Source organism: Olea europaea, chromosome 9 (genome assembly GCF_002742605.1).
Source record: "Olea europaea var. sylvestris chromosome 9, O_europaea_v1, whole genome shotgun sequence".
NCBI lineage: Eukaryota > Viridiplantae > Streptophyta > Magnoliopsida > Lamiales > Oleaceae > Olea > Olea europaea.
The window spans coordinates 10,092,959-10,108,229 of record NC_036245.1 but is presented as its reverse complement, the minus strand read 5'-3'; the positions used below and the strand labels follow the sequence as shown (position 1 = coordinate 10,108,229).

General features: G+C 33.0%; 1 protein-coding gene across 1 annotated transcript; it reads right to left on the bottom strand.

Annotated features, from left to right (window-relative positions):
• Window positions 1–1,871: 1,871 nt before the first annotated feature.
• On the bottom strand, window positions 1,872–13,482 carry LOC111399628 (calcineurin subunit B-like). Its single transcript, XM_023027053.1, has 6 exons — window positions 13,224–13,482; window positions 12,773–12,897; window positions 7,599–7,695; window positions 7,380–7,489; window positions 5,392–5,466; window positions 1,872–2,319 (listed from the first exon to the last, which is right to left on the bottom strand). The coding sequence occupies exons 1-6, from the start codon at window positions 13,291–13,293 to the stop codon at window positions 2,269–2,271; spliced, it is 528 nt and encodes a 175-aa protein (XP_022882821.1). The 5' UTR covers window positions 13,294–13,482; the 3' UTR covers window positions 1,872–2,268.
• Between the last annotated feature and the right edge of the window lie 1,789 nt (window positions 13,483–15,271).

The following is a 15,271-nucleotide window of genomic DNA, read 5'->3' as shown; positions in this document are numbered from 1 at the left end:
TGGCACTATTAGGCCGTGGTGGTGGTGATCGTGGTCGCATGTGACCGTGGTGGTTATGGTGGTAGTCTTAGTGGTGGTGATATGTGATCAACTATTTGATTATTTATCATCAACTATTTAATTGTGACCTAAAAATTCGACAATTTGTTACTGGAAAATAATGTAACCAATTAATTTGAAAATATATGACCGACAAATAAATTGAGACCTATAATTTTTTGATTTTATGACCTATGAAATAAATTGTGACTTATCAAAAGTTTTGATTGTGACTATAAAATAATTTGTGACCAATTAATATGATAATATATGATGTTGTGACATAAGTACACACATATAACCATTAATTGTATAATTGTGATCTTAATATATTCAATTAATTAATTAATACCTGAGTTTTGAAATGTGAAACTTAAAACATGAAAATTGAATTGCCCCATAATGTCTGGCCTGTGAGTTTTTCCCTCATATACGATGGATTGCATTGGTGTCATGATTTATAACTTTTAGATAAAATGATAGCAATACTATACATGAAGAACGGAAAAGATCATGCATTGTGGATGGTTCCAAATATATTAAGTACATGTTTGGTAGTGATTTTTCTCTTCAAAAAATCAAATTTTGACCATTATTTTGCTATTTCAATCGTCATTTTGACTTATTCTCTAACAGGTAGGATCCACTTTTCTCTCTAATGGTCAAAAAATCAATTCTCAAAATCACAACCAAAGAAGCCCTAAGCTTTTAAATCTTTACAGGAGAATATGATAGATTTTCGTTGTCTATTCTCATTTGAAGCTATAAAAGGCAAAGAAAGTTTCTTTTATAATCTAGCCAAAAAACCTAGAAATTGGTAAATTTTGTTCGAACATATGTAAGAACTATTAAAATTCACCAATTAACGGGAAATTGAAATATTATTAGTCAAAATTTTTGTAGAGATTTCATGTCCTTGACAAATATTTAGAAAGTTCAAATGAATCCCAATTAAAGAGAAATCCTAATTCTGCAGATAAATTTGATTGACAATAAGAACCCATCAACGATGATATTTGACCTTGAAAGTTTGACGATGTTGGCCAAAGGCCAATCATCCCCCGACAAAAGATGTGCGAATTGAAAAACACCTTTGAAATGTACCCGCTCACATAAATTTGACACCCGAGCTCAGAGTTACATAAATCTTTTTCATGTATTCTCCTTTTCAATTGATTTATGATTTCTCTTTTCCGAACTGATTCGCATAAAAGATTGGCTTAGGTGAAACAAGTTTTACCGAAATTTTTAAAACGGTTTGAAAGTGAACTCCACTTCTGAAATACCAAATATGAAGGTGCTGTAAGTAGTTCATGTATATAAAATGATATTAAAAAACTCCCATTACTCCATGACTTTAATAAATATATGCATATGGTTTCACTTTATCGATTTTATTTATTATACTTGTTTCTACAACGTTTTCTGTCGAAGTATTCCGTTAAGATAATATAAAAACACTGACTTCTTCCTCGTATTTTAAAAAATAATAAATAATAAATACAAAAGTACAACAAATATTTTCCCATCAAAGCACGAAAATAGTATATTTTTTTAGAGGAATCATAATTATGGTTAAGATGTGTTAATAAATGAAAAGTCGAAGACAAAATTAACGTAAAATAAAAATTAGGAACACAAAAGCAACAATAAGAAAACAAAAGAAAAACATAATGCCTATGAAACCACCCAATAGATTACATCCCGCTCACGTGGAGGGGGGCCCACGAATATTTTATAGTATGTGAACCTCCCTCCATGTGAGGGGGTGTAATACTTTTTTTACATCATTATGTACACATAGCATTTCTCAATAAAAAACTACCCGTCTCTTAACATCATCTTTGCACTTTATTTAAACGTAAAATATTTGGACTCCAAATTCCTAACACTACAAGTGAAATGCTGATATGACTAAATTAGAACATGATGAGTTATATGTCGCTCGCAGACTTTCAATGACCAAAAATTAAGCTTTCAGAGGATTTTCCAGTGATCAAGAAATGTATATAGCAGTTATATGTCTAATTAAAATCTTAGTTAACCATGAACAATCTAAAATTTTCATGACTGATGATTTACACTTTCTATGTTTTTTTCCATCAGGAAAAGCCAGTTTTCACTAAAAACGTTTCAATGGAGAAATCTTAACCTAAGAAATAAGGGATCCATATTTCAGAGAAGTAGACTACTCGAGATTTTCACCACAGAAACAAGTCATTTTGTGCTCTAATCTACAGGAACCTCGACTTCCATCTTCAAGCCAGAGTTGCCAACAATCTGCGAGTAGTAAAGAAAATTGAAGACATATATGTCTGCTCTTATCTAAATCATACCACATATTTTCATGTTGAGACACAAAAAGTTTGCAAGCAAATTTGTAGTAATAGAAATACATTAAGAGTACATTTGGTCGCGAACATGGGATTTGCATGGAAAGAAATTAAATTCTAGATAATTCAATTAACTAGAACTTATTTGTATGGAAATTATTAATTAAATGTATTCGATTGATTTAGTTTTCAACTTAGAAAAATATTGTACTTGTTCATTTTTTATTAGTGTGATGAGAGAGAGAGAGAGAGAGAGAGAGAGAGAGAGAGAGAATTACCTGAAAAATAAAAATCACATTTTCCTAAAGAAAATATTTTTCTTGTCTTTGAGGAAAATATGGTCACATGATCAAAAGCTAGAAAATATTTTAATATTTTTCAATGAAAAAAATTGTCAATCAAACACTCCAAAAAGTAGAAATTTTGGTGGAAAAATAACATTTTCATAGAAAACAAAGTAATCAAACACACTCTAAAATTTATGGCCGGAAGGATTAAAAAAAAAAAAAAGAAGTTGCCAAACTATAATGTGTAGTCAATTGAGCATATGCTTTTGGGCTGTCTTCTGCAATTTATGGATACCCCTATTCCCACTTCCTAATGAGGTCTAAAAAGATGTACTAACCATGTTCAGCAAACATAAGTGAACATGCAGGAATAAAGTTTCGAGTAAGGAACAAAGGCTAAACCCACTACTCAATTTATGATGACACTATTAATGATGGACAAAGGGTGAGATAGGTTTTTAATGCAGAATAGCTGATCATATATTAAATCTTAAAGGGAAAACTCAGAGAGTGACACGCTCATGCTGTGACAAGTCTGGCAGGCAACATTTGCACCGAAGATGCAACAAACACCTGCATCCAAGCCAACCCTCGAGGATAGGCAAGGAGTGTGCAAGGGACCGATACCACAAGCAAGGGGGCATAGGTTTGGACAAAGGTGAATGACTAACGATGTGATGGGACCAAAGGCACAAGACAGGAGTTTCGCGTGCAGCACCAAAGCCTGCCGGGTACCACTGTCCATTCTTAAGAGTTGGAACTATAAAAGACCAAGGGGGGTTCATTTGTAATGAGCGACCAAGCGAGACTAAATTTGTGCACGAGACAAGTGACGACTTCAGTGAGAAAAATTTGTATTCGGACAGTATTACAGTATTAATCCTCTCTATTTTTAAAGATCATATTTTATCATTTGAAGAGCATCAATAAATTTAGAGAGTCAAAATTTTGAAGTGCTCCAACATGGTCTTTATATTTAATACTTAATTTTACTACTTCAAAAAAAATATTCATTATTTTTCCTTATCTTTTATTTTAACTAACTTTTCACTATATTGTTTTATTATTCTTCTACATTGAAAATTGAAACACTTTGAATGTATTTAATTATAGAGAGTAAGTTTGATTCTCCAAATCATTCTCTAAATTAAAATGTTAATTTAAAGAGTCTATTGGAATATGATTTTAAAGATTGACTATCTCGTATTTAAAGAATCTCTTGGAGATACTTTAAGATATAGCTATTACAAGAGAATTTGAAAATGTTCCTACTTTGAAGTATAGGCAAATAATTTAAACGGGCTAAACACCAAACACTAAAGTCTCACTCAATAGTTTGAAGGGTAAATTATATTATGGGTCCCAACCTATCCATTTTCTAGCAATTTCAACCCCATTCAATTTTTATCCTGCTTGCCTTGCCCAACCTTTCATTAATTCTTACAACTTTACTTTTTTCTAGAAGGCAACTTTGTCAATAGCACATGTATATATATTTTTAAAACTATTAAGAATAAACAAGGAAACAGAGATTAAAAAAGAAAAGACATAAAGGAAATAGAAATAAAAGGAAAATGAAAAAAGAATATAGAAGGAGAAAAATCAGCACCACCACCAACAACGACCTCTGTCGCTACTCCCAACCACCCCTAAAATTAATCGTCTACTGTTGCCGCCACCATCTACACCACAAGTACTAAATTACAAGTCAGATTCTATAATAAAAATTTTACATGATTCTCTCACCTGCAAAACGTCATTATTCCTAATCTTGAATTATTAATGCTAATAGATTTTGCTGTTCATTGTCCCTCGTCATCTTCAACTTCGAGGTAAAACAATTCTTGAAAATCCTTCACGTGAATACATTCTAACGCAAAAGTTCTATGAAATTGAGTTGCCTCAATTGAATTACCCACACTCTGCTCATTAACTAATTTCCCTCTCTTCATCTTCATTTTTGCTCATTTCTTTCATTTTTGGCATTTTATCCAATCACATTTTCCACTTTCACGTCATCTTGCTGAGATCTGAACAACATCCTAGGTGCAAGAATAGTTCTATAGTAAAAAAAACCAACACTACCACCCCTGTTTTAAGTTCTAATTGTCGACCGTTTCCGCCACCATGTCCACTCCCCAAAACAAATTTCCACCAACACCACAGAAAATCCTAACTGAAGCTTTATGAACAATTCCTTGGACATCCAGGGGATTGTTTGGCATCCCCCTATTGGGGGCGCACCTGCCAACTTTTATTTTTTTAATCTAAATCCTTTTGTTCCCAGTTATGATATAGGGTCTTAGTTTCACAAAAAGGAAAATACAAACAATGTCTTATTCATTCTCAATTGTAATTGGGTGAAAATGTGTGATTGTAGATGATATGGTCGCAGCGACCATTCGATTGTAAAAGCTTCGGTGGTGATGGGGAAACGGGTGGGCTGGAGAAGATGAAAATTTCCCCATTTTTCTAATTTTTGCTTTTTTGTCTCTCGATTTTATTAATTGTTAAATTATAACTTTATGATGATGTATATTTTTCCCTGCGGTCATGTGCAGTGCACCTGCAATACTTAATGGAAGAAATGGATGGACATTGTTGAGAAGGACCGTTTGAAATTGGGGATGACAAGTAAGATGAAAATTTAATAGGGACAAAATTACTACAAAACGAAAATCTTGGGACTCATGTAATTTACCCATAGTTTAAACACTAAAAATGGTATTTACCTTCATGAAGTCAGCTAGAACTAACAAAGAATCCTTTGCATAGCCTGCTTCCTCTAGAACTCGGGTAAGAACTTTCTGTTTTCAAAAATAAAAATGATGGCACCAACAAATGAATGAGCATCACAAAACCATTGAAAATCAATTTAGTAAATGAAAAAGAAACGAAGAGCAAGAAGTAGTGCAATTGACAATTTAAAATGTCATGTGACCCATGCTAGTATTGCAACCAACCAAGAAGAGCACAACATTTCAGAAACTCAATAGTTCCATACATATTATGGGGATATGAGAAAAGTATCCTATGAAACTCCAAATATATAGGGGCATGATATTTAAATTCTATTTTCAATTTTTAAACTATATTTTAAAAGAAAAGAAAGAATAGACTATGAAGCCATTGAACAAATATTGACGACTTTCATATTCGATTTATCCATTATATCAACAATAATACCCAACTAATTTTTTTCTTAAGTTGATTTTTTATCCTGCCTAACATTTTCAGTTTTAGTAGCTTCCCCCTCTCCCTATTTGCTAACTTGAGCAAATTATACCGTTAAATTCAAGTATAGTTTCTCCACAATTTTATTTATTTATTTATTATTATTATTTTTTATTTTTTAATAAGAAAGTTGGAGCTGTTATACAAAATAGAAACTTTATTCCATATACGAAACATATTACAGAGAGACTATTTATAAACGGTAATATCCTAGAACATACGGTAATATCCTAGAACATGACCCTAATTACTAAAAAACTGGAATGCCCTTAATGAAGACGCTAAATTACTATAATCTCTAACAAGAGCATCACAAACTATGCTCCATGTTAGCAAAGAATTAAGTACGGAAATTTGAAGATATAGAAGAATCTAAGAATTCATACAGTAACGAGATCTCATGTAAAAGATATGCAATTATTCCTTTTCCTCTCACCTTTAAATGCTTTCCCATTTCGTGAAATTTAACAAAAGATAGGTTTCATCATGGTTTAAAAAGAAATATTTAAGGCTTTATGCCTCGAATAACCGCCTCATGTAAGGTCAAAACCAGCACCTTAAATGCCATTTGTGAGGTTTACACCTCAATTTACTAAGGCTTACGGCTAATCTTAGTTAGTGTGAAGTGTGAACCTCAAGTCAAGTAAGTTGTTAGCCCATTTGCCCAGCAATTTTCAAACATTTAACCGATTACCCTGTGTTTTTCAAACATTTAATTATTGGTCTTAGCTTTTTGAGTTATTTCCTTGTAACATAAATATTTTTATCAGATCTTTTATATTTTTTCTTGTCACCTACACGGAAGGAAAATAGGAAGGAGAATACACCATTGCAATTGGAGGATGATAACATAGAATGAAAAGAAACTTATAATGAGAATAAAGAAGTTGATGTTAGTGATTCCCTTAAAGATCATAATATAAGAAATTTTAATTTTCTTCACTTCTAATAGTAGTACAGACGAGAATTGAGTTGTATGATTACTAGTTTGAGAATTTATTATTTTTATTTTCTTAATCCATTTTATGTTTGTTTGCAACTTAGACTTTTAATTTTAATTTTGTTAATTAGTTTTATCATGGATTTTTAAAAAGGGCTTATGATATATAGCATATTTGCGTATTTTAATATTATTATGAATGCTTTTATTGCTCTACATCGAAGCTTACACTGCATTGCCTCACAAAGATAAAACGCCACACTACTCAATTAAACCTTTTTAACAGTGGGTTTCACCTTTTTCCATGAACCTATTAGTATTCGACACATATGTGATGCTTCTTTATATATATATATATATACACACACACATGAAAATCAGCAAAAACCTTTATTCAACAAACTTTAGCTTCTTTGTTTTATACGGTGTATCTATGGCATTGTTCAATTACTGAGGACACAAGTTTAATCTTCCAACGTAATTTCTCTGGCAAAAACACATGCAATCAAAATTGTAAAGAAAGAAACAATAAGAGCGAAAATTAACCTCTCTTTGCTGTTCAGAAATAAATTGACCCGTCAAGTCGCGCAAAATATCCAGCATTTCATTGAAAGTAACCTTCCCATTACCATCAGAGTCGTAGACCTTAAAAATGACTGGAAAAAGAGAGAGAAAAAGATATATATGTGCAATTGCAACTAATGGAGAAAACTGCAACTGTCAAGATGGAACAAGGTACAAGTCAATGTATGTGGTAAGTCTTACATTCCACTTTCTGCTGCAAGCTTGCCCGAGAGCTAAAAGCAGATAAGAACGCCACAAACTCCTTGAAATTTAGTCCATCCAGCATTCTCAACAGTCTCTGATAAAGATGTAACAAAACTCATCAATGTTTGAAACTTCGGGCAAATAAAAAGCAATATCAAACTGATGTAGGGTGAATGATTCAATAACTAAAACAAGAAGAGATGGTAGAAGGGAAGAGAAGAAGAAGAACAGAGGCGGGAAGCAGAGAGGCAAACGGCTGAAGCCAACTTTAAAATTTAATCAAATTCATCAATCCCAAATAACAATGTAAGATAGGTTTAAATACTGGAAAATAATGCAAACCTAGGGCCAAGCCCAATACACAAGTCCATAAAATTAAAATAACCTAAATTCCAACTAAAATAATTAAAATTGCTAAAATTAATTGAAATTGGATGTCCTCATCAATTCTCCCGGGGTGGGAGAGAAAACTCGACCCTGTCGAGTGGCTATATCACCATAGGCATCTGTCAATCTCCCAACCATAAGCTGAGTGGCTGGGCAAGCTTCTTCCTGCGTCTGTAGAAATGTGTCAGTGGCGGTCTGAATCTGGTGTCCTCACCAACTCCCCTCGGGTGGACGAGAGGCGATCTGGGCCAAAGAAGATCGTGCTGACTCCGAAAAAGCTCTAGCAAATCTGGATCCAAATGCTGTAGTGTCTCCCTGGAGATCCATGCACAATCAGAATCTGGTCGACCAACCCAACGAACAAGGAAGCGCTGAACCTCTCCATCATTAGTGAACACAGTTTCTTCATCTAAAATAGCATCAATTTTATCTGTGTGTGCTGTGAGAGGTGGTAGTGGGTTAGAGGGGGCCAAAGAATTAGGATCAAGGTCCACAAAAGGAGGTAACAGGGGATCATCTGAGGGAATGAAATGGCTTTTATAAGCTACAAGGTCTTCAACATTGAAAGTATCGTGGTAACCAATGTGGGATGGAATGTCGACAATATATGCATTTGGACCAACTTGCTTTAAAATTTTAAAAGGACCAGCACTACGAGCTTGCAATTTGGAGGCGGGTCCATGTAGACGCCGCTCTGGCCTAATGCGAACCATAACGTAATCCCCAACATTAAACTCAATGTGTCGTTTATGTAAATCAGCTTGTAGTTTATAATTTGCATTACTAGCTTCAAGTTGTTTATTGATCTCAATGTGCAAATCACGAAGGTGTTGTGCAAATGCTTCGGCTGATACTGACACTCTAGCCTGTGGGGACATAGGGATGAGATCTAATGATTTCCTAGGCTTGTATCCGTGAACGGCTTCAAATGGACTCATACCTAATGAACGATTTACGGAGCTATTATACGCGATTTAAGCGATAGGAAGGATTAAATCCCAATTTCGAAGGTTCTCCCGGACCAGACAACGTAATAAGTTACCAAGACTCCGATTAACAACTTCGGTCTGACCGTCAGTTTGAGGGTGGTAGGCTGTAGAAAATTTTAATTTGGTACCCATCTTATGTCACAAAGTCCTCCAAAAATGGCTAGTGAAGCGAACGTCCCTATCGGACACGATGGTCTTGAGAAGCCCATACAGTTTGACAATCTCATTAAAGAATAATATGGCAACCTATCAATGTTTCATTTTACTTAATTTCTGTTGAAGAGTTATCCTCTGTTACAAGATATGTATGTCATGCGATCTCGGAAGCATACAAATAGACCCATATGCACAAACAAATAAACCATAGAATGCTTTTACTACACACTCTTTAGATTGATGCCCCTGGGTAGGGAGAAAGAATAAGAGCAAACGACCTATTCCTTCTTGTCTTTAGAGATAGACTTGGAGAAAATGTTGTTTCAAACCAGAGTTCCAGAATTACTAGAATGGTCATCAGAGCCCTCGGCCAACAACTTACTCTTTAACCTAATGTACTCGTTAATATCTCTTGTTATAAATTTTCTCATGGCATTCAAGAGCGTCACATCTGCCATTGTAAGGCCTTTCAACTTTCATTCACTTCAGCAGCAAGAAGTCTGTTGCTACTTTTTCTGTCACAATCGCTCAAAATGATCTGTACCTAAAATATTCAGTTCTTAATATAGTACTAAAATTTTCTATTTCCCCACTTCTCTTGTGATATTTTGCTGCAAAATAAAAATAGTTTGGCACATTTCCAGCATGAGAAGAATATTAGTTTTCTTGACTTTCTTTGCCATGGAGTCTCATGTGACCCAAGAAAAAGACGTGTGGAGGAAACAACGAGTTAAAGACATTTCTCCTAACACAAAAGTAGTTATAACCAACTTCTGTTTGTGGTCAACTTGATCCTCCTGCATGAAACTATGGTACTGTATATCAAGCACTACTTCAAGACGAGTCCACACATTTTCCATCAAAAGCTCCACACAAGGGCGGACACACAGTGGGTCCTGGTGGGTCACTTGACCCACCAACTTTCAAAATATTTTATTTATTTATTTATTATTATTTTTTTAAACCTAGTCCATACAGGCATTAATTTATGAAAACCGGCAGTGATCAATAATAGGGATTGAATTGCTGGGGATTGACTTATATTCTTTTATTCTTGAGTTTATTGGAATTTGCATTGGTTGTTGAAATTTTTCTGGAAAAAAAGGGTAAAAGGGGAGAAAAAGAGGAATCTTGGGTTATTTTTGAGTCCTGATTAATGGGGTTAGGCATATTGTGGCTGGTGATTATTTTTGGATTTTACGGAGATTGGGAAAGCTCAGAGGAAGTCTTTTCTAATAAGCTGTGGGACAAATTCCAGTGTAATTATTGATGGGAGGAGATGGATTGTTGACACAGTTCTCTTATTCTTGAGCAGGTTTGAATTTGTCTTTTGATTTTTGTCTAATCCTCCTTTATATAAAAGTGGATCAGCTTGAGAACTTGCCAAAGCATCATGAAGAGTTAGACTTGAAATCAAAAGCAGATGTTAATCTTCTTGTCAGGAGGTTAAATCACTTCGAAGTTTTCAATAGGAATTGAAGCAAGAGGTTAGCAAATTAGCCAAAGAGAACCAAACATAAGGTACATTCTATTTTGTTATTATTGGAATACTTGCACTCGAAGGTACGGAGACTGGTTCCAGGACCATCCTAATTCTAAATATTGGTTTTAGGACCATCCTAATTCTGTGCTTTGTAGATTAAGAAAATACAGAAAATAATTTACAAATGAAAAACATTGAGGAAATATTACATATTGATGATATTACAACTCATTTAGTTAATCATTGGTTTGAAACGGTCAATGGCTTGAAGTAACATAGCTTTCCGTCATACAATCTCTCTAGACTATAAAATAAATTGTTGCTTGGATATTCAGTTTAAATATGGTTTGCTTGTTGTCTAGATATTTATCATATGCTTTTATAATTTTCACAACTTTTTTGTAAATTTGATTGTGACCAACTAACTCAAAAAGTCTGCGTCAGCCATTGGCTCCTCTTAAAGAAAAGTAAGATAGATTAGAGAGATTGAATATTGAACATACATTAAAAAACGTGCAATGATTTGATAGTGAAACTTTTGCAAACATTTTTTAAATGCTAAGGTTCTAGATCCAAGTATGCACCTTGGCACTGAAACTTATTATCTCACCCAATGTTCCCAATAAAATCTCTTGTTTTAAATTTTTGCCCACATCCATAAATTTACAAACCCCACATTATACCGTATGATATTTATTTAGTGGCGTCTGAAAATTAGTTTAAATAACACTTGATCGTGTCTTTAATCAGCATTATAACATCATCAAACAGCCAATGCCACAAGAACAATAACCTTTCGTCCAAAAACGTGTGAGAAGTCCACTTAAATCAGTGATTTCTAAGATGTCTAAATCAGCCTTGAATTTGATATTTGTTGAGCCCAGTATGCTAATTGGCTTGACCACGTTCAAGTTCCCTATTAGCTCTTCTCATCATCAGCTACCAAACATAGGTTATCAACAGTGCAGTGAGTGTAAGATACGGAGACAAAAATTTTAATCTTGATCGTCAGAGTCAGATATGTGTCACTAATAAATGCAAATCCAACACAAACATCCAGATGCATCCATCGTTAAAATTGGGGCCATCGCCATAATTCTTGAATGCCATAGTGCACGTGTTGGTGTTTATGTGCCTTATAAGTGCTCGTAGGTGGATGAGATCAAACTACTTAATGTAATTGAAATTTGCTTATACCTAATTAAATTTAGGAAAATGATATATGGTGCTGTACACATTTTACAGCTCTCTCACAAAATGTGGGCTCACAATTTTTTTAATCGTGGACCCCACTCCTACATGTGAGAGGGCTATCAAAGACGCTATCAAAAATGGTGTACTTGTAGCACATCTGTTAAATTTAACTCCCATTTGACAACCATTATTTGAAAAGTCTTTTTTTCATATACTTATTTTCAACCACACATTCACAGTATTTTGCACGCAAACCCAAAACTTTTCCTAACTTTTAACCACACCTCCTCCTAAAAATCACTTATCAATTCATTGTTTTTCCAAAATAATTGTTGTCAAATAGGGGCGAAGTTTTGGTACTGATTTCTTTTGGCCCTACCAAAGATACAATAAAATAGACATGAATTCATTAACACCATTCCTGGCATAGTATGGAATATATATTTCTCTAAGGACGGGTTTGATTTGAGAAATTTTCCATAGAAAATGGAAAACTTTTTTCATTGTTTAATTGCAAGAATTTTTCTGGCAATTGATTTTCCAAACCACCCCCCAACGTGACCCCTTTTTCCTTGGTTTTGAGAATATCAATTCCCATGGTTTGGTGGGAAATCAGTTTTCCAAGTTCTTTTTTTTTCTTTTTTTCTTTTTTTTTTTTCATTCAAAACAAATTCTATCCACAATTGTAACGAATTCTATCCCCTTAATTGATAATTTTCATGAAAAACAAAGCCAAACGAACACCAAAACATCTAAAATTTCAACATTCTAGAGGTGAAAAATTACCAATCAAACACATTTAATTGACAATCCTCATTAAAACAAGTTCTAGGCAATTCAATTTCTTGAAATTCGTTTTCTTTCCACCCAAATTCGATTCTTGCAATCAAATGAACACTTCCCATATGACCCTAAAATCGGGAGTTGACAAGGGATTCCATGTTTGCATAAATGTAACTAACCTGGAAGAGAGGATTGACCGCAAATTCGGGTACGGACATGAACTCATCTGCAGAGATAAAGCCACACCCATTCCGGTCCAGCTGGCAGAACCTCTGGTACAATGACACTATCTCCTGCTGCGAAACTACACATCCCCAAAACAAAAGAAATAGGAAAATACTTTAATAAAATAATAAAATTCGACAATCATATAATCCATGCTCAGGGAATATGTGCAGTTTTTAGAAAAGGGATCATCACCCCTTGTTTAAAAAGATGCAATGCCATCAAGATTCAACCTTCAACATTATAATCAATGTTCTAGAAATGTAAATGCCTCAATGTAAACATGCGATTAATTTTTCTATTTTAAACAATTATAAACAGAAAAGATTAGTAAGACCTAAAGATTTTCATAGAAAATAAACAAATAAAAATAAAATGAAAATAGTTTATGGGTAAGTTACAGACAGGTGTGATTGCAACGTTCTTGGACTTCTTCTATGTCATACTGAGTGAGCAAGGAGGAAGTGTTCCCCATGTTTTGATTCTTGGAAGAAGCTTTGAGGTCTTCCGACGGTTGAATTGAATGCTATGGAATCCGTGGGTGGTATTGGGTTGCGTAAACTGCTCTTATCTCGCTGTGCTGCTGATGCAACTGCTCATTGGGATGCGTAGTTTGATTTCGTCCGATAAAGTGTTAATTACGCCTTTGAATTGGGTAATTAGCACAGGCGTCCGTAGAATGCTTTCCCTTTCATTTTTTAATATTTTTACCCCCATTTTTCAATAAAAAAAAGATAAAATAACAAATATATCATTATATTAAAATAAAATAAAATAAAATAAAAATATGCCCCGTTTGAGCCTTATTATTTCTTATTATATTAAATTAAATTTTTCTTTCTCCTACTTTTAACCACACAATTTTTCGTAAAATAATATTATAAGTAAATCAAAAAATTTTCAACCACTCATTTTTTTAAAAAATACTATTCATCTAATTATAATTTATAAATAATGGGGCTCAAACGGGGGCTATAATTATATGCCCAAACTTTTAAAAAACTGCAAATAAATCCAAATAAAGTATCAAAAAAATAATTAGCACAAACGTCCCTATCTTTTAAATATTATTGTGGAACACGTCTATATCTTTCATTTTTTACATTTTCACTTTTATTTCATATTTCATTGCGAAAATCATTATTTTCATCAATTTTTTGATTAAAAACTGAAAAACAATAATAAAGAAAAGAAAAATCAAGAACAAATTGTAATTATAGTCCCAAAATTTTCAAAAAAATATAAATAAATTTCAAATAAATAATTAAAAACAAATAAAAATAATAAATCGCTTTCTTTTTTAATTACTTATTTGAAATTTATTTGTACTTTTTTGAGAATTTTGGAAGTATAATTACAATATGCTCTTTATTTTTTGATTTATTTAAATGGGATAGTATATTCGTTATTCTATAGCTTTTAGTTGAGAAATTGATAAAAATGATGATTTTCTCGATGTTATGTGAAAATAATGGTGAAAATGTAAAAAATAAAAGTTAGGGACATTTTGCACAATAATATTGAAAGATATGAACGTTTGTGCTAATTACCCTTTTAATAATTTATTTAGACTTATTTGTAGTTTTCTAGAAAGTTTGAGGGTGTAATTGTAATTTAATTTTATTTAAATATGATGGTATGTTTATCATTACATTTTTTTTCTATTAAAAATTTGGACGAAAATGACTTTCGCAATAAAAAATGAATTATGGGTGAAAATGTCAAAATTGAAATATATGGACGTTTTGTACAATAACATTGAAAGATAATAACGTTTTGTGCTAATTACCCCTTTCGAATACACTACGTCATTATTTTAAAGTTATTTTCTTATTAATGTCAGTCTATTGAAAAATAGTACCGCTACTTAGCACCACATATGTAAAGAGAACTGAGATTTGTTGTTCAATTTTTGTTATCCAATTTATTGTCCATTCAATTAACTATTGATATGTTATATTAAATTAACATGTCTAACTTTTCTCTAACTACTCTTTATGCTTAAAAAAAATGTGAAATTTTAATTTGACATAATGTATCAATAATTAATTGGTGAACAGCAAATTGGACGACAACAATTAAATAGCATATCTCAACCTATGTCGAGTAGTTACTACATATCATTAAATATAATGTTCACTCAAATACAATGCCGTATAACTTAGGAAAATTTGCAGCAGAAGCCCAAACCCTTTTAAAATTAGTAAACTTTCCTCTAACATTTCATTTGTTGCAGTCGTTACTCCAAACATTTTCAAACATTGTATCTGAGCCCCTTTTGGATGGAATCTGTCCAAATTTTCGTTAGTTGACCTAAAAAAGTGATTTTGACCATATTTTACGCAATTTTAAAAGGGCAAAATAGTAATTTGACATTTTCTCCACCCACCTTCCCTTTCTCTCTCTCCCCTGTCTCTCTATCTCCGAGTTCCAGTTTCAAGATTTCCAAACTT

Excerpts from the sequence above, each read along its gene's own strand:
- LOC111399628 (XM_023027053.1), bottom strand. The coding sequence starts at position 13,293 with ATGGGGAACACTTCCTCCTTGCTCACTCAGTATGACATAGAAGAAGTC. Across the intron at positions 7,490-7,598 it reads CTTGCAGCAGAAAGTGGAAT|TCATTTTTAAGGTCTACGAC; the intron begins GTAAGACTTACC and ends CTCTTTTTCCAG. Across the intron at positions 2,320-5,391 it reads TTCTAGCTGACTTCATGAAG|ATTGTTGGCAACTCTGGCTT; the intron begins GTAAATACCATT and ends TACTACTCGCAG.